Source organism: Ambystoma mexicanum, chromosome 2q (assembly GCF_040938575.1).
Source record: "Ambystoma mexicanum isolate Mex_15411 chromosome 2q, UKY_AmexF1_1, whole genome shotgun sequence".
NCBI lineage: Eukaryota > Metazoa > Chordata > Amphibia > Caudata > Ambystomatidae > Ambystoma > Ambystoma mexicanum.
Window position 1 is genome coordinate 520,235,064 of NC_090924.1, and position 19,183 is coordinate 520,254,246.

At 50.1% G+C, this 19,183-nt stretch overlaps 1 protein-coding gene across 1 annotated transcript in view; it reads left to right on the plus strand.

Annotated features, from left to right (window-relative positions):
* INTS1 (integrator complex subunit 1) overlaps positions 1-19,183 on the plus strand; it is a 2,112,141-nt gene that overhangs the window by 1,726,482 nt on the left and 366,476 nt on the right. The window contains exons 34-35 of the mRNA XM_069647642.1: positions 17,301-17,481; positions 17,688-17,811. Coding sequence (XP_069503743.1) covers positions 17,301-17,481; positions 17,688-17,811 — 305 coding nt within the window. The remainder of the gene's footprint in view (positions 1-17,300; positions 17,482-17,687; positions 17,812-19,183) is intronic.

Genomic DNA, 19,183 nt, shown 5'->3' on the forward strand with positions numbered 1-19,183 from the left:
GAGGTTCGCCATTGGCGGTTCTCATCAGTTTCGAGTTCTGCCTTTCGGGCTTCACCAAACTGATGGCGGTGGTGGCAGTGAGTCTCAGGAGAGGGGGGCTTTATGTCCACCCATACCTGCATAATTGGCTGATCAGGGCGCGTTCTCACAAACAGGTCCTGGATCATCTCAACGTCACCTTCCACTCTCTTCACAGACTGGGCTTCTCCCTCAATTACAAGAAGTCCCATATGACACCATCTCAAAAGCTCCAATTCATAGGGCTGTACTGGATACATCCTTGGGAAAGAGCTTGCCACCCGAGGTTAGGGCTCAAGACATTTTTCAGATGGTCTCCAAGTTTCAGAGCGCCCAGCGTCTCCCGGCGTTCGACTTTTTGATGCTGCTCGGCCTTATGGCATCCTGCATTTTTCTGGTGCCAGAGGCTCGCCTGAGAATGAGATCCCTTCATGGACTCTCAGGACTCCATGGTCTCAGTTCTCGGGCAACATGTCAGAGCTAATTCAGGTTCCAAGCAGGGTCGCACATGATCTTCTGTGGTGGGCCTGCAATGTCAATATTTTGAAGGGAGAACCTTTTTGGCAACCATGGCCGGAAATAACAGTAGTCACGGACGCCTCGCTCATGGGATGGTGAGCCCACGCCAGCGATCTGACTATCGGTGGTCGTTGGTCTCCATCGGAGTCCAAACTACACATCAATCTTTTGGAGCCGAGGGCAATCAGACTTGCGCTGAAGGCCTTTCTGCCCTCTGTACGCAGAAAGAATGTCCCGATAACGGCGGACAACACAGTGGCCATGTACCTCAACAAAAGAGGAGATGTAGGGTCACTTACACTGTGCAAAGAGGCAATGCAGCTCTGGTTCTGGGCAATAAAAGAAGGAATGTCCCTGTCAACACTTCCTGTAGCCGGGGAGTAGAATACAGTGGCGGACTCTCTAAGCAGGCAAGAGTGGGAACAAGCTCATGAAGTCCTTAAAGAGATCTCAAGTGGATCTGTCCGTGACCAGTGCCAACCGGAAGTGCGAACTGGCATGCTCCAGGGAATTTCCTCCAAGAGGAGCTCTAGGAGATGTGTTTGTGGTGGACTGGGAGTTTCCACTCCTGTATGAGTTTCCTCCAGTCCCCGTCAGTCATCACATGATCAAGAGGTTGAGAAAGTTCAGGGAAACAAATGATCCTAATTCCTTCGGATTGGGCAAGGAGAATGTGGTACCCGAACCTTCTGCACATGTCCATCTGCCCTCCAATACGTCTTCCACAAAGAGAGGACCTTCTCTTGCGAGGGGATGGTTGGGTTCTCCATCCAGAGGTAAAGACACTCAGCCTTCACGCATGGTTTCAGAGAGGCTAAGATAAAAGGATTGGGACCTCCCGGATGACGTAATGGAGATTTTGCTTTCGGCCAGAAGGCCAGCAACAAAATCTTTGTACCGTGGACATTGAAACAAATTCTGCAGCTGGTCAGGGACAAGAATGTAGACCCTTTACTATGCAGGAGACCAGAGGTGTTATCTTTTCCATCATACCTAGCCAACCTGGGGCTCCAGGTTGGAACAATTAAAGCCTATTCGAGGGGATTGGGTCCTCCGACGTATTCCATATCTATGACATGTAATCACCACAGCTGTGCTGCTTCGGAAACTTTTTCGGCATCTGCGTCCTGCGTCGATGACGTCGATGCGCCGTCGTCGAGGACCTCCTCCGACGTCCGACGTCATCCGATGTGATAAGTAGGACGCACGACGCCCATAGCCTCAGTTCCGTTTTTTCCACGAACGTGTTGCTTCGTGTTTCTCGGTTTAAACGCCTCGACTCTTTGGAGTTCTGTTCTTCTCGGTTCTTCGAACCTGTTCGTTTGTGAAAATCCTTCTGAAGATGTCTACTTCGTCTTCGACCCCGCGTCCGGGTTTCAAGAAGTGCGGGGAGTGTGGGTCCAAGATGTCGGTGACGGACTCGCACGACGCCTGCCTCTGGTGCCTCGGGGAGGCCCACGACACGGATGACTGTATCGACTGCCAGACGCTCACGTCCAAAGCCTTACGCGAACATAAGAAGAAGTTGTCGGTAGGTCGGGTGTCCAAGCCCCGGAAGTCGAAGTCTGCGGGGCTTTCGACGGATGATTCGAGGGGTGACTCTCCGTGTCATCGTCGGAAGTCTCGTGGGTCTCCTTCTAGGAGTCGGTCTCGCCACTCCTCTGCCTCTTCGAGGCATTCTCGGAAGCGCCGACATCGGTCGTCTTCCAGGCCCTCTTCGGAGGGCTCTGCCCGGCACATCGCTTACCCCTCGGGCCGTGCGACGCCGGAGGAATGGGCTTCCTTCGGGAAGAAGATGTTGGCGATTCTTGAGTCGCAGGGTACTCAGCCGTCCGCGCCCCCGAGTGGGGTCGGTCGTGTGTGGTCGAGAGACACCGCTCGCAAGAGTGGTCGGCACGAGTCACGGGAGAGGTCCCGTTCAGACAAGGGGACTCGTTCTCGACGTACCCGTTCCAGGTCCCGGTCCTCGACGCGTTCGAGACCGTGTGCACCTGTGAGGTCTTCGAAGAAGGCTTCGACGTCTGTGGCGTCGAGGGCGTCGACAGGCTTTCTCGAGGCTCTGGCTCCGAGGAAGTCGTCGATGCCGTCGACGCTCAGGTCGTCGAGGGACACGCTCGGGGCTCCGGCCTCGAGGGCTGTGTCGACGCCGCCGATTCTGGAGGCGCTGCATCTGACGTCGACGCCGATTTCCTCGACGCCGATCCTCTCGGCGCCGATGCCGGTTCTCTCGACGCTGGCGCCGATTCGCTCGACGCCATCGACGCCTTTCGTGTCGGAGGTACCCCAGGGCACGGGTGGACCCCCTAGGAAGGCTCTGGTTAAGAGCAAGCACTCTCGAATGCCTTCTTTTCGCCACCTGGACTATATTTCAGAGGCGGATGAGGATTCTGATGGCCTGGTTCCTAGTCAGGTTCCGGATGACATTGTCTCGGGCCATAGTCAGTTTGACGAGTTGAGATGCCAGTGGACTGGACACCTCTCCGGAGGTGGAGTTTTGTAGGCCTGAGCCTGGCTCTCATGCTGATTCCTCGTACCGGCGCCTTATGGCTAGGGTTTCTGAGTACTTGGGATGGTCTGCTCCCCCAGGGGAGTTTGTGCAGGATGATCTGACAGACATCCTTGATGTTGGTCCCCCAACTGACCCGGTTCTGCCGTTCCATATGGCTTTACAGAGAAGGGTGGCGGCGGCTTGGACTGCTCCGGAGAGTCTCCCGGCGGTGGGCAGATCCTTGTCGCGGAAATACCGTCCAGCCAGTGGCGACCCCTGCTACTTGACCAGGCACCCCACTCCGGAGAGTTTGGTGGTGCAGGCGGCCACGGCCCCGGCGAAGCAGGCGTCGTACCCTACCATCCCTCCTGATAGGGACGACAAACGTTTTGATGGCTGGGCGAAGAAAGTGTTTTCTTCTGGTGGTATGGCGCTTCAGGCGGCCAACTCCATTTGTGCCTTGTCGCGTTTCACGCACACTCTGTGGAACTGTGTTGCGTTAGCGGCTGAACATGTTCCCGAAGGGGATGAACGGGATGGTTTCCTTGCTATGGTCCAGGATGGTAAGGATGCCATGTGTGAGTCCGTTCAGTCGGGTTTGGACTTAGCTGAATGCGTCAGTAGGTCCATGGCGGCGAGCACCGTGATACGCAGGTTTGCGTGGTTGCGGAAGTCGGGGTTTGCGCCTGATGTGCAGTCCCGGCTCCTCAACATGCCCTTTGATGGTGAACACCTTTTTGGCAGCAAGGCTGACGAGAGCCTTGAGAGGTTGCAGACCTCAAAAGCTGCAGCGAAGTCGTTGGGCGCTGCAGTTCGCCAACCTCTGCCTTTTCGTCCTAGGGGACAGCAGTGGAGGGGTGGTTCCTTTCGCTATTACTCATCCTTCAGTAAAGCGAGAGGAGCTGGCAGTCAAAGAGGCCAACGCAGGGGTACCAGAGGTGGACGACAGGGTACCCGTGGTGCCAAGGCCGATCGGGCAGTTGCCTCTTTGCCCTCAGGTAACGCCGCAGCCGCTCCCACTCTGTCGTGAGGCCATGTCCCATGGTTCGCCGGTTTGGGGAAGGCTGGCGCAGCATCTTGTAGAGTGGCAAGCCATTACTTCAGATGTGTGGGTTCTGGAGATCATAACCCACGGCTACTGTCTTCCTTTTCGGCACAGGCCTCGCGACAATCCACCGGGGATCCTCTCTTTGCAGAGTCCGGATCCGCTCCTTGCGCAGGAAATTCAAGCCCTGCTGGAGAAAGGCGCCATAGAACTGGTGCCTGTAGCGGAGAGGAACAAGGGATGGTATTCCCCTTATTTTTTGATTTCGAAGAAAGACGGGGGATTGAGACCCATCATGGACTTGCGCGGTTTGAACAAACTCCTCAGGAAGGACAAGTTCAAGATGGTTACTCTCTCTCAAGTCCTCCAGGCCCTTCAGCTTCAGGACTGGTTGGTGTCACTCGACCTCAAGGATGCTTACTTCCATGTGCCGATCCATCCCAAGCACAAGAAGTACCTGAGGTTCGCGGTTGGCGACTCGCACTTTCAGTTTCGGGTCCTGCCGTTCGGATTGACCTCCGCCCCGAGGGTTTTCACCAAGCTCATGGTGGTGGTGGCAGTGCATCTCAGGCAAGGGGGGATTCACGTCTACCCCTACCTGGACGATTGGTTGATCAGGGGAGCTCTCCCGAGCAAGTCCTGGATCATCTATCGGTCACCTGTCGCTCCCTTCACAGGCTGGGCTTCTCCCTCAATTTAAAGAAGTCCCATTTGACGCCAACACAGCGGCTCCAGTACACCGGAGCAGTGCTCGACACTTCCCTGGGGCAGTGTTTTCCTCCCCAGGTGAGGGCTCTTCACATTCAGCAGATGGTGCACAAGTTTCAGCATGCCCAGACGCTCCCAGCGTTCGAGTTCTTGAGGTTGCTCGGCCTCATGGCATCCTGCATTCTTCTGGTGCCAGAGGCTCGCCTGCGGATGAGATCTTTGCAGTGGGCACTCAAGACGCAATGGTCGCAGTCCTCCGGCAGGATGTCGGACTCGATTCAGGTGCCGTCCTCGGTCGCCCGGGACCTTCTGTGGTGGGCCGTCGAAGGCAACTTGATGAAGGGGGCTCCATTTTGGCTTCCCTGGCCGGAGGTGACGATCGTGACGGATGCATCCCTCACGGGATGGGGAGCTCATGCCAACGGGCTGACAGTCAGCGGTCGTTGGTCTCCGTCGGAGTCCAGACTCCATATCAATCTGTTGGAGCTGAGGGCCGTCAGGCTAGCCCTGAAGGCTTTTCTGCCGTCTGTGCGAGGGAAGAATGTCCTGATCCTGACGGACAACACAGTGGCCATGCACTACCTCAACAAGAAGGGGGGGGCAGGGTCACTTCCTCTGTGCAGGGAGGCGATGCAGCTCGAATTCTGGGCCATCCAGCAGGAAGTTTCGATCTCGGCAGTTCATCTGGCCGGAGCCGAAAACGTGACGGCGGACGCTCTGAGCAGGCAGAGCGCGATCTCTCACGAGTGGGAGTTGGCTCAGGAGATTCTCCTGGAGATCTTCGCCCTTTGGGGGACCCCTCAAGTGGATCTCTTCGCCTCCAGTGTCAACCGGAAGTGCGAAAGGTTTTGCTCGCGGGAATTTCCACTAAAAGGAGCCTTAGGAGATGCGTTCGTGGTGGAGTGGTCATTCCCGCTGCTGTACGCGTTTCCTCCAGTCCCCGTCATCCCGCAAGTGCTGCGGAGGTTACGGAAGTTCGGTTCCCGGATGATCCTCATTGCCCCGGCGTGGGCTCGGAGGACGTGGTACCCGGACCTTCTCGACTTATCCATCTGCCCTCCACGTCGTCTTCCCTACCGAGGCGATCTGCTCTCACGGGAGGGGGGTCAGGTTCTCCATCCGGAGGTCAGATCCCTCAACCTTCACGCTTGGCTTCTGAAAGGTTGAGGTATAAGGATTGGGACCTCCCTGAGGACGTGATGGAGGTGTTGCTTTCGGCCCGAAGGCCAGCAACAAAGTCTCTGTACCGTTGCCGTTGGCGTAAGTTCTGCGACTGGTGCAGAGTTCAGAATGTGGATCCTTTTGCATGTGACATCCCCATGGTTCTGTCCTTTTTACTTTCTTTGGCCCACAGGGGCTTGCAAGTGGGTACCGTTAAGGGTTACCTGGCGGCGCTGTCCATCTTTAAGCGCTCGTCTGAAGAATGTTCTTACTTTAAAATCCCTTTGATTTCACAGTTCCTGAAAGGGCTCACTAATGTGTTCCCTCCGTCACCTTTCCTGGTGCCAGGTTGGGATTTAAACCTTGTTCTTAAGTTTCTTATGGGTGCTCCGTTTGAGCCTTTACATTCTTGCCCTTTGAGGCTGTTAACTCTGAAAACTGTGTTTTTAGTTGCGGTTACTTCCGCTCGCAGAGTGAGTGAGTTACAGGCACTTTCAGTTAAGCCTCCCTTCACTGTATTTCACAAGGACAGGGTTGTCCTTAGAGTTCGTCCTTCTTTTCTTCCGAAGGTAGTGACGGAATTTCATTTGGCCCAGAAGGTTGTTCTTCCGGCATTCTATCCTCCCATCCTGGTAAGGAAGAGGAGAGGCTCCATAGGCTTGATCCTAGGAGAGCTTTGAGCTTTTATGTTTCACGCATGTCCCGGGTCAGAGTGGATGATCAACTCTTTATTGGTTACGCTGGGAAGCGTTTGGGACAAGCTGTGACGAAACAGACTTTGTCTCGCTGGATTATTTTGGCCATCTCGGAGTGCTACCGCTTGGCGGGTAAGGACCCACCGGCTCGCTTGCGGGCCCATTCTACCAGGGGTATGGCTGCGTCTACTGCCCTGCAGAGGGGTGTTCCTATTCGCAACATCTGTGATGCAGCCACCTGGGCTTCAGTACATACATTTGTACGTCACTATTCCCTCGATTCCATCCGAGCACAGGATCTGGCCTTTGGCAAGGCGGTCCTTTGCTCTGCTGTTTGATTGGCTATTCTAAATTTTGATTGTAAATTCTTTCCCTCCTCCTTGCTTTTGGTACTGCTTTGGGAGTCTGTCATAGATATGGAATATGTCAGAGGACCCAATCCCCTCGAAGAACAAGTTACTTTCTTACCTGGTAACGTTCTTTCGATGGGATGGTCCGACGACGTATTCCATATCGCTCCTGCCCTGCCTTCCCCGCTGCAGAATTTCTTTTGCGATTGCAGCTTACGTTCCGCAAGGCTTTGTGTCTGACTGGCAGTTGACTTATGTCACACGTTCTGGGGGAAAAAACTGCAACTGAGGCTATGGGCGTCGTGCGTCCTACTTATCACATCGGATGACGTCGGAGGAGCTCCTCGACGACGGCGCATCGACGTCATCGACGCAGGACGCAGACGCCGAAAAAGTTTCCGAAGCAGCACAGCTGTGGTGATTACATGTCATAGATATGGAATACGTCGTCGGACCATCCCATCGAAAGAACGTTACCAGGTAAGAAAGTAACTTGTTCTTTGGCAGCGCTATCCATCTTTAAATGCTCATCTGAAGAAACTTCATATTTTAAAATACCACTGGTGATACAATTTCTGAAGGACTCACCAATGTGTTCCCCCCATTTCCTTTTCAGGGTCCTGTTTGGGACCTTAATTTGGTGTTAAAACGTCTGATGTGTACACCATTTGAACCTCTAAATTCATGTCCATTAACGTTACTGATGTTCAAGACCATTTTGTCGGTAGCACTAACTTCAGCCCGTAGAGTGAGTGAGTTGCAGGCACTATCATCTAAACAACCCTTTACAGTATTCCACAAGGACAAGGTCGTCCTGAGGGTTAAGCCTTCATTTTTGCCTAAGATTTCAAATTTTCATTTGTCAAAAGATTGTGTTACCCACTTTTTACCCGCCACCTCATCCTGGCAAGGAGGAAGAGAGGTTGCACAGATTAAATCCACGTAGAGCTCTTAGCCTCTACATTTGTAGATTGTCCAAACATCGTCTGGATGATCCATTTTTTATAGGGAATACAGGTCACAAACAGGATAAGGTGGTAACAAAGCAGACCTTATCAAGATGGATCATTCTAGCAATTTCAAAATGGTTGGCGGGCAAAGATCCTCCAGAAGGCTTGAGGACCCATTCCACAAGGGGCATGGCTACCTCTTCGGCTCTGCAAAGAGGTGTTCCCATTAAAAACATTTGTGAGGCAGCTACGTAGTCTTCAATACACACGTTCACAAAGCAGTAAAGCATTAATGTCTTGATTCTTCCCTCAGTCAGGATGGAAGCTTTGGAAAAGCTGTCTTGCATTTGTTTCATGGAAACCATTGATAACATTCTTACTCCCTCCACCAAAACAAGCACTGCTTTGGGAGTCTATTACAGATGAGGAATACATATGAGGACACAATCCATTCGAAGAACAAGTTGCTTTTCTCTGTTAACGTTCTTTCGACTGGATGTTCCTCCCACGTATTCCTCATCGACCTCCCAGCCTACCCCACAGTAGAATTTCCTGTGCTATTACAGCGTTCGCTCCTTCAAAGCTTAGTACGGTCAACTCTGTGTTTGTGCAGGTAGTTCTACTGAAAGAAAAAACAGAACTGAAGCCAACGGGCGCTACGCATGCTATATATACCTTCAATGACATCATCCTCGAGACAGAGGCCCTCGAGGCACATCGAGTCGACTGCATCGACGCACAGCGCCCTCTGCTGTAAAATAATTCAGAAGCAGCTGAAGCTGGATATTGAATCTCAAATATGACGAATACGTTGGAGGAACATCCAGTCAAAAGAATGTTACCATGGCTAAATAACTTGTTCTTCTTTAGTTTTAGTTTGCTAGTTAGGAGCATTCCCGTTCAGATAGGGGCAGACAGGCGTTTATCTCACCCCTCTTTATTTTTAATATATATGGCAAACATTGAGAAAACTACAGTATGTGTCCGTCTCTCATTTATGGCCCCTCAAAAGGCTCACAAACACAGCTCAGGCCAGGATGAGAAGTTGGGAGTGCTTGCACCATTGGCGTCTTGACCCCAACCCCATACTGCTGAAGCCCATATCTTTAATCTAGGCACACTCAACACAGGCACTTTTAAAATTTCTACAGTCCCATTCTTTGTTGAGGAATTCCCAGACCTTATCCATGATAGGGCTACTCAAAGTAGACGTTTTTGGGATATTTTTGACAAAGCGGAGGAGAAAGATGGCATTTCATTGTCGGATGGAACCATCAACATGTGTGACAGAATCAGGATGGCCTGGAGAGGTCTTACATGAGCAATTGTAGAACTTGCTTCTGCAATTAATTGCAGGGAGGCCTCCGGGAAGCTAGTGGACTTGAAATGTCCTCAGACTATGAAATAGGGATGAATCACATCTCGGGTGCATCATTTTTACTCATTTTGATCTGTGATTTCTAGAGCAGTGGATACCCTGTGCCTAGTGACCGTTTTAGAAGAATCTTCAACTCCTTGTATTACAGATATTCTTCACAGAAAATGCCCCAAGGTACCCCTTTTACCCTTTAGTGGGGCACTTCATGACAATTTGTTGCCGTTTTGGTACAGGCCATCCTCTACACCCTGTGTGTCTAGAGATCTGGCACAAAAACATAGAGCAGGATCTGGGGACCCACTGTTCCTCATGTCACATCTTTATTTTTATTTATTGTGCATTTGTGAGGGACTTATACATCAAGTAAATGGTTCCATGTAATAATGTCCCCGCAAAAATATTGCCATGCAAAAAAATCGCCGAAAAATGTCCGTTTTTTGTGGGGACATTATTACATGGAGCATGCGGGGGACACCGCCACAACCCCTGCTGGCCCTGTCCCCATATATATGGTCACCCAAATAATATCGCCACGACTTTTTCCCGGCGATATTATTTACGGCGACCATATATATGGGGATAATATTACCTGATACCAAGTACATCGTGTTTCAAAGCGCCCAATTGTGTTTCAAAGCGCCATCAACTTTGGACGTCTGGTCATTCAGGCAGCACCTGCAACTACTACAACCAAATCATTTACTATTGCACCCCCCCAACTGGGAGTAGAACACAGATTCATGAGACCGCAAGGCTTTTTCTCTGGCAGTTTGGCTATAACTTTTAGTGCCTGGTTTACCCTGGCACATTATTCCTCTGGGACGATGCAGATGTAGTGGGTAAACATCTCCTGCTGGATATGCACGTTCCCATCAATTACTCAGGACAGAACAGAAATGGCTAGGAACAGTCTTGAGCCAGGGCTAGACTCTACCGATTGTGTGGATTGCATCATGGGCAACTGAGCCACATTGAGTTGTCACTCCGGGACTAGGAGAGCAGACGTTATACAAGATATACAAACATAACCTTCAAGACAGCCTGGTTCCGGGTAACAAAATTCAACCCGGACGTCTAGGAACGCATATTAGATTATCGTTGGAGGGGGGGGGGCTCTTTCACTCCTCCACAGATGAAGATATGGACAAATACAAAAACAGCTCACAAACGGCCAAGTCTTTATCCAGCCTGACAAAGACCACGCCCAAATCATACACCCAATCTCAGCAGCGCTCCGATACGGGGTCGTACGTACAGAGGGTTCTGCGGCTTCCAGGAAGGGAGATCCAGGCAGCTGGACCACTCGCCGCCTCAGAACCGGTGCAAGCAACAAAAAGGGGGGTGGTAAGGGCTTGTTCCAGTCCCCCTCCTCCGCGACAGCCTTCGAGGGAATGAAGGCATGACACGTCCCTTCGGGTCCACGTGTCTCCAGTGGGGGGAAGGCTTGCTCTCCATGCACATTTCTGGCACCAGAATTTCATGGGCCCCTGGATCCTCTCTGTAGTATCCACGGGGTACTGCCTCCCTACACAGCCTCTCCTCCCTCCTCCCCTCCACTCCCACAGGTTGGGACAGCAACTCTTTTGGGGGAGATCCGGTCGCTCATAGAGAGCCAGGCAGTGGAGGAAGTCCCAGCCTCCCAGCGAGGCTTGGGCTTTTACTCCAGGATTTTCGCAATTTAGAAGAAGAACTAGGCAGGCCTGAGAGTTGTGCTGGACTGTTCCACCCTCAACCTCTCCTTACCTCTGCAAAAATTCAAGATGGTTACGCCACCTTTTATAGCGGAAACATTGTGCAAGGGAAGCTGCATGTGCTCCCTGGATCTGAAGGACGCGTAACTACACGTCCCTATTTGGCAGCCCCATCGTTCCCTACCATTTTCAATACAAGGTCCTTCCTTTTGGCTTCAACTTGGCCCCCAGGGTCTTTACCAGACTCATGAATACAGTGGCGGCCCTTCTCAGGGTACAAGGCCTCCACATCTACCCATACCTCGATGACTGGCTCATCAGGGCTACATCTCCGGAAGCGGTTCACCACTCTTCCCATGCCCTTATGAACACACTGCACAATCTGGGCTTCTCGCTCAATCTTAAGAAATCACAGCTGCAGCCCACGCAGACTGACATTCTTGTGTCTCATCTGGGGCACATGCTCCGAGAAGGTATTTCCATCGGAGGACAAGATCTCAGCCATCAAGAGGGCCACCACCCACTTCGTGAGAACCGCCAGTCCGAATGCTGCATCCGATCTAGAGCCGGCATCCAAACAGTAATGCTTGCAGAAAGCCAAGGGAGTCGCCCAAGTGGCGGCACTGCTTATGACTTGCCAAGGGACATGGTGCTGGAATGCGATGGCCGTTGTCTTGGCCCTGACTGCGTGGGCGTGCATGTTGACCAGAAGCGGCTTGTGCTAGCCCTCGTACGCTTCTTTGATGGCTGAGACCATCCAACGAGATATGGAAGTCTTGGAGGCCTGATAGCCTGGTATTGAGCCTCCGAAAGTGACAAACAGGGTGTCCAATTTGCAGAAGCCCTTGGTCCTGTCCAAGTAAAATTTCAGAGCACGCCTGACATCCAGGCAGACTCTGTGCTTCATCCTTGGGATCGACAAAAAACTTAGGAAGGACTATTTCCTCGTTCATGTGGAAAGCATAGGGCATAGAGGGCAGAAATGCGGGGTGTGTCCGCAGGACTACTTTGTCCTTGTGAAAGGTAGTATGTGGTTCCGAGGTGACCAGTGCGTGGATTTCGCTGACCCTGCTAGCCGAGGTGAGGCCGACTAGTAAGGCCGACTTGATGGTGACCAGCCTGATGTCCGCGGACGCCATTGGCTCGAACGGTTTGTGTGCCAGGGCGCCCAAGACAATGTTGAGGTCCCCCACCTGCGGCCTCTTGATGGGCGGGTAGAGCCTTGCGAGCCCCGTCAGAAGTTTCTTGACAATAGGATTGGAGGAGGAGAAGATACCTTCCTCCGAGTTCCTGTAAGCTCCGATGGCTGTGAGTAATGTACGGCAGGTGTCAACCTGCACTCCACAGTGGGCGAGGTGCGCCGAGAAGGAGAGTAGGTTGTCCCAGGTGCATGCCAGGGGATCGATTTCTTTGGCGTCTGCCCAGTGGCAGAATCTGGTCCATTTGCTTTTATACTGGGCCCTGGTAGCCTTGCTCCTGGTGCCCTGTATGATTTACAGATTAGCCTGTGAGAGGCTGAGGAGCCACAGCATTACCTGCTCAGGTACCACGCTGTGAGGGCTAGTTTCTGTGGGGCGGGGTGGATGACTTTACCCCCCTGCTGTGCCAGAAGATCTGCTGGCCTCGTCGGGAGGTAAATCAGGGGCATCTCCGAGGGGCTGAGCAGCTCAGAAAATCATGGCCTAGCCAGCTGCCATGGAGCTATTAGGATGATGTTGAGTTGGCGAGACTCCTTGATCTTGCAAATTACTCTGTTAATCAGGGGCGTGGGCGGAAAGGCGTAAGCCGTCATGCCGTTCAACTGAAGCCAAAATGCGTCGCCCAGGGAGCCGGGACCCTGTCCCTGCCAGGAGGCGAACTGAGGGCACTTCTTGTTGTGCCAGGTGGCAAAGAGATCCACCTCGGGATGGCCATCGTTTAGCTGCCACTCGTAATTGTCCACTCCCAGCTTGCTGAGCCTGTCCGCCTCCAGGTTGGATTGCCTCGGGAGGTGGACTGCCGTGAGGTAGAAATTGTTTTCCAGTGCCCACTCCCCATGCGGATTGCTATTCTGTACAGAGGAGGGGATCTGGTGCCTCCCTGCTTGTTGACGTAGTACATGCTGGTCGAGTTGTCTCTCTGGATGAGGACAACCTTGCCCCTGAGAATTGGTAAGAATGCCCTTAGCTCTAGCCAGATGGCGTTAAGCTCTAGCCAATTGATGTGGTATTCCTCCTCCTGTAGAGTCCAGGTGCCGTGGACCGAGAGGTCGTCCAGGGTGGCTCCCCAGCCCTCGAGCGAGGAATCCGTGGTGACGGTGACCTGCGGGGTGGGCGGCCGGAGGGGCTTGCCCGTCCGTAGGTTGCAGTCCATGGACCACCATGTTAGGTCCAGGTGGAGAGGTGGAGGAACGTTGATCCTCTCAGATTGAGAGCCCTGCTCTTCGTTCCATTAGGCCGCGAAGTGCAGCGGAATCCTCCTCATCCTCATTCTCATGTGCGGGACGGCTAATAGGACTGCCGCCAATAGATCTAGGAGATGTTGGTACCACCATGTCGAGGTCACCTCTCTGCTGAGGAAGTGTGTGGTGGCCCTCTTGATGGCTGAGATCTTGTCCTCCGATGGAAATACCTTCTTCAAGCACGTGTCCCAGATGAGACCCAAGAATGTCAGAGTCTGCGTGGGCTGCAGCTGTGCTTTCTTGAGATTGAGCGAGAATTCCAGATCGTGAAGTGTGAACCGCTTCCGGAGATGTAGCCCTGACGAGCCAGTCTTTGAGGTATGGGTAGATGTGGAGGCCCTGCGCCCTGAGCAGGGCCGCCACTGTATTCATGAGTCTGGTAAAGACCCTGGGGGCCGAGTTGAGGCCAAAAGGAAGGACCTTGTATTGAAAATGGTAGCCCATGATCCTGAACCGTAGGAAAGAACAATGGGGCTGCCAAAAATGGACGTGTAGGTACGCATCCTTCAGATCCAGGGAGCACATCCAGCCTCCCTTGCACAATGTCTCCGCTATAAAAGCTGGTGTAACCATCTTGAATTTTTGCAGGGGTAAGGAGAGGTTGAGGGTGGAAAAGTCCAGCACAACTCTCAGGCCTGCCTGGTTCTTCTGAATGGCGAAAATCCTGGAGTAAAAGCCCAAGCCTCTCTGGGAGGCTGGGACTTCCTCCACTGCCTGGTTCTCTACGAGCGACCGGATCTCCGCCACAGGTTGCTGTCCCAAACTGTGGGAGTGGAGTGGAGAGGAGGGAGGGAGGGAGGAGAGGCTGGGATAGGGAGGCGGTACCCCGTGGATACTACGGAGAGGATCAGGAACCTATTTGCTTAAGGAGGGTCTCCTCTCCACCCTGGGGCTACATTCAGTTGTAATCGCCCATGCAGTATGGAGGAAAGGTGATGGGACGTAAGAGTAATTATAAGTTATTGACCGTAGTAACTCCTTAGTCACCTTTCCTCCATACATCTCACCAACCTCCCCCCTAATAATACTGGTGTCATTATGCAATATTAAATCTATTGTCAACACATCAATGGTGACTGAGGTATGGCGCCGGAGGGCGGAGTCAGGGCAGCGCATGCTTCCTGGGGTGCACCCCCCGCACGCCTCTAAATTTAAAGGGGAAGAAGCCTTTTTCTGGTGAAAAAGGTTCTGTCTCCTGTCCCTTAAATGGGACGCCCATGCATTATGGAGTAAAGGGGACTAAGGACCAACAGTGCGTTAGTCACTACTGTGAGTAATTTATTTGGTAACATTGTTAGACTCTGGCCTGTCAAAACCTTTAATTATGGGTCCACCTTTTCCTTGCTTGACATAAGTGCGACCAGCTTGCATTCCTGGTACTCTTCTGAGGGAGCGTTTTGAGGTATAAGGAAGGTTAATGGAAGTATCTTTGTTTTGGTTGACAGCTTTATTGAATCTTTATGTGCTTGATTGTTTAGGCTTGATCTTCCCATGCCAAGTAGTGTGGCGTCATTGGGTGGTTTCTCTGTTCTTCTCTAAATCTTTTTAGAAGTTTTAAATCATCTCCCCTAAAAATCACCTTCCCATCTGGTCATCAGATCACTTTATGACCTTGCTTCGTCGGCACACTGAGAAACCTAAGGGTATTCTCGCTCTTGAGTCCTGACCCTGGGGTCAGAGAAGCGAAGGAGGATCACCTGGGTGGAGGGTCCTTGGTGATTGGGAGTGGGATGCCCTCAGGCGAAACATGGTATCCCCCTTTTCCTGTTGAGGAACAACCTAGCCCTCCCCCGGCCTTTGTATGCTACTGTAGAACAGCTCCACTCACTTCCCCACATTTAAAAGTTCTGGGATGAAGAAAAGAAGACAGAGTAATGAACATTGCACCTTTATTTTACCACTTTGGTACTGAGAGGAGGAAGCTGCCTGCAAACAACTGTGAGGGTCAGGCATGTTACTTTAACTATGGCCAGGCAAGTCTGATGGTGAAACCTGTTGAAGGTGTTTAAAGAGAGGCCAGTGAAACGACATGGAGAGAGACAGGGAGTCACTCGGACCCGGGGCACCTCTAGAGCACTTCGCGTGAGTAACGCAGTGCCGGTTAAGACTTAATGAATGCCGAGCGCGCTGAAAACTTGAAACAATAATGAAATACTTATATTGAATACCGAACTGGATGCAAACCTGAATTATTGATGAAATACATTTATTGATTACCGAATTGTATGCAAACTTGAAACAATGCTGAACTACATACATTGAATACCGAATTGAGTGCAAACTTGAAACCATGCTGAAATATATATATATTGAATACCGAACTGAATGGAAATTGGAACTTAAGCCAAAGTAGGCATATTGAATACAGAACTTTGTTTTATGGGCAATGCTAATGCCGAACAAAAGTCCAGAGGAAAGTTCCCATTTTAAAAGCATTATACAGAAAATAGTGCAAGTGTGAAGACGTGTACCAAAAGGTGTGTTATAAACCAGACCACCAGAAAGTGCACTTTATAACTGTGACAAGGGCAAAGCCTGGCTAGAGAGGTGTGACAAGTGGGGCCAAAGACAAAAGCCTAACTGGGGGAAACCAGGAATTATGAAGCTGCCCCTATTGCCAACAGGCTGAGACTTGGCAAATGAATGTGAATCTGTACACAGGAACAAGTGCAGATTATCTTTTGTGAACTGGAGAGTTTGGGGCTACCTGGTTGCGTGACCTGTGATAGGTGGACCGTGTGGTATGACAACTGCGCCTAGACCAGTGAGCCCTAAATGAGAAAAACTAAAAGACATAGTGAAAAAGACCAAGGAGAAGCACTACGAGCAGACTGGTGAGGCTAACCAGAGGATGGTACATTGAAGTCTTGGGGAAGGGAACCCTAAGACTTGATTGACTACAACTGCTGTCTTGAGGACGGAGCCTCAAGACCTCTTTGCCTTTGATCTGTTTCTCTTGAGACTTGGGCAAGGGAGCCCCGAGAATTGTGCGGAACTGTATTGCACTGAACTTGGAAAAGGTAATCTTAAGACTTGGTGAACTTTTTTTGCACTTCGGGAAGGGAAGCTGAAGTAGAAGCTAAGAGCTGGATAAAGCTCAGAACTTCATGTTGAACACTATTTCTTTCATTATTGACATCTCTACATATTGTTTATTTTTAGTTGTGAGGGAAGGGATCGATTTTGGACACAGCCAGACTTTTCCGTTGAACTCTTTGATTCAGACTGTGCTTAGTTTTGTTCAGGTAGTGAAATCCCACCTTAGCATAGGGCAAGATAGGCCTTCTACCATCCTGACATTTCATTTAATAAATTACCTTATTTTGAACTTTAAAGCTGTTGTCGGTGTCTTACTTCACAACACACAATTTGTCTTCAAGAAACACACACTTCCTACGTTACCATGCCCTTTATGTTGGCTTGTTAGTGTGAAGCTGCCAAGGACAACTATTGTTTTTTTTACAAACCCAAAGAAACAATTATCCTCTTTTTTGCAAATTGCCCTCCTCCCTGCTAAGACTGGACAGGAAAGCAATGAAGATTTAAAAAAATAAAATAAAACTGAAACACAACCATGTCCATAACCTCACCCTCCAACCAGCAACCCACAAACTAAAATAGGGCAAATGTTTTTGTCACAAGTACTTAAATCCATTACAAAAAAGATTTTGATTAGATTCCTTGATGATTCCAAAAGGTGGGAGCCCTATTTTGCAAAAATATTCAAATGTTGACTATAATCCACTTACTTTCTGAATGTACCTTTTAAAACGCGCCATGATAAGCATGATTTCATTTGGAGAACTTGGCACACAGTGAAATTGTATTTGTCCTATTTACTCTTTGTTTTTCTTAAGTTCTTCAAGGGTTGATTGAAATTAAGTCACCTTTCCTGGAAGAGTTGTTGATGGTCTTACTCTCCATAACCATAGAGGCTGCTTCTAGGTTCCCTGCCTCTGACCCGGTTGCAATAGTGAGTTCTCTACTGCTGCAAGACAAGGAAGAGGTGAAAGTGAAGACGGAAAGTGACAGCTATAGGTAAGATGCAAAGTTTATGCACATTCGGCTAAATTTGTGGTAGGCGAGCAGATACAGACAAATGAGTTAGTATTTGTTTGGTAATTGGACATGTAATTCCTGTGAATAGCATGCTGCAGTAACTTGAGGGAGGTCATGCATATACTTGACACAATATTTCTCTCTATTTTACCTTCATGCCGCTGACTCTCCTTTTCCCTTCGCAGTGTTGATTCATCCCAGATGGGCCAGTCTTCTGGTCTCCTGATTGACTGGCTAGACCTACTGGATCCTGAAGTCATTGGGAGCTGCCCAGACCTTCAACAAAGATTATTGTTTTCCTTCAACAAGGTACAGTTTGCTAAATTATTTAGTGAAATAATCAGTTACTCTAAGGTCATACTTGGCACCCAGAGATATTTGTATATGCACATCCTTATGTTTTCATAGTGGCCAGGTGTGCCGAGGCAAGCAGCTGAATGCTGTACTATGGAAAAGTGTTCTTGTTCAGTGTAAGGCATGCAACTTAGCATGTTCACGTTTCTGCTTTTCCTTTTACTGCCCTTTGCCTGATCCTGTTTTATTCCTACGTGCATCAGGTAATTTGTCAGAATAATGCTGGTCAACTCGGGTTTGTTATGTTTGTTCCTTAAAGATGACTGAACACAAAGTGAGTTCCAGAGCATTCTCTCCACCAACAACCTTGTTCTTTGAAACACAAAAATGAGCTGACTTAGCCTTATCTGTTCTGCAGGGCACTGAGGAATGTAGGGGGCACGTAATCCACCAGAAACCTGGATCTCAGATCATAGAGTTCCTGATGTGTGAAACATAAGACTTTAGTCGCAAGCCCAGCACTCCACCAGCAATCAATTAAGCGAGACGAGAGCAGGGCTAATGTAGTCTTGGCGAATTGGATGCAGCAAAATTTGTGCTGCAGTATTATTAGGTCAAAAATCTTTCTGGTTCTCTCATTGCAAACTTTGGTAGTTCACTAGCCACTTTGCTGGCTTTTTTCGTATCCTTACTGTTGCCAACAGAGAGTTTTTGCAAAATGTCACTGAAGACTGACTACATTTTGTATGTGCTTTCCTAACTAGTCCTTATGGCTACTACGCCAGTGTCCCATTTAGTCCATAGGTGAGTTACCCACCCAGAAAGTGTCAGAGGTACAGACTTAGGATAGCTCTTTTACTTTTTATTCCTGTACTTTGGTGTAGCCCTTTTAAACAGAGCAAAATGGCCACAGATTCTCCGACCTGGGCATTTTCTTTTTAGCCCTTATTTTTGTGTTGCTATTGCGTGAACGGTCAGTTTGTCCATTCTGCCGAGAGCTCTCAAAGTTTATTTGTGTACTTTGGCTATGTTTTGTGTGTGTCTGTGTGTCTTTGTGTGTGTGTGTGTCTGTCCGTCCAACTTTGAAAGGTGCATTGTTGGTGATTGGAGTTCTTCGAAGGGTTTTTCAGAATCAATGGTATGGATTCTGGGAACCTAACTTGATTGGACCTGCAAGGTTTATACTTAGTCGCACACTTAAGGACTGGTCTCCGGTATTGAGCACGTTGTAAAAGATTGATTATTTGTCTAACCAAACTCTCACTGGTAGTGTGGCTGAGCACTAAGGTTAAACAAAGAAGATTGGAGTGAAGTACAATTGAGGTCCGTAAATGGCTGTTACGCAAGGAGTTATCACATAGGTTTGTATACAAATATACATATTAAC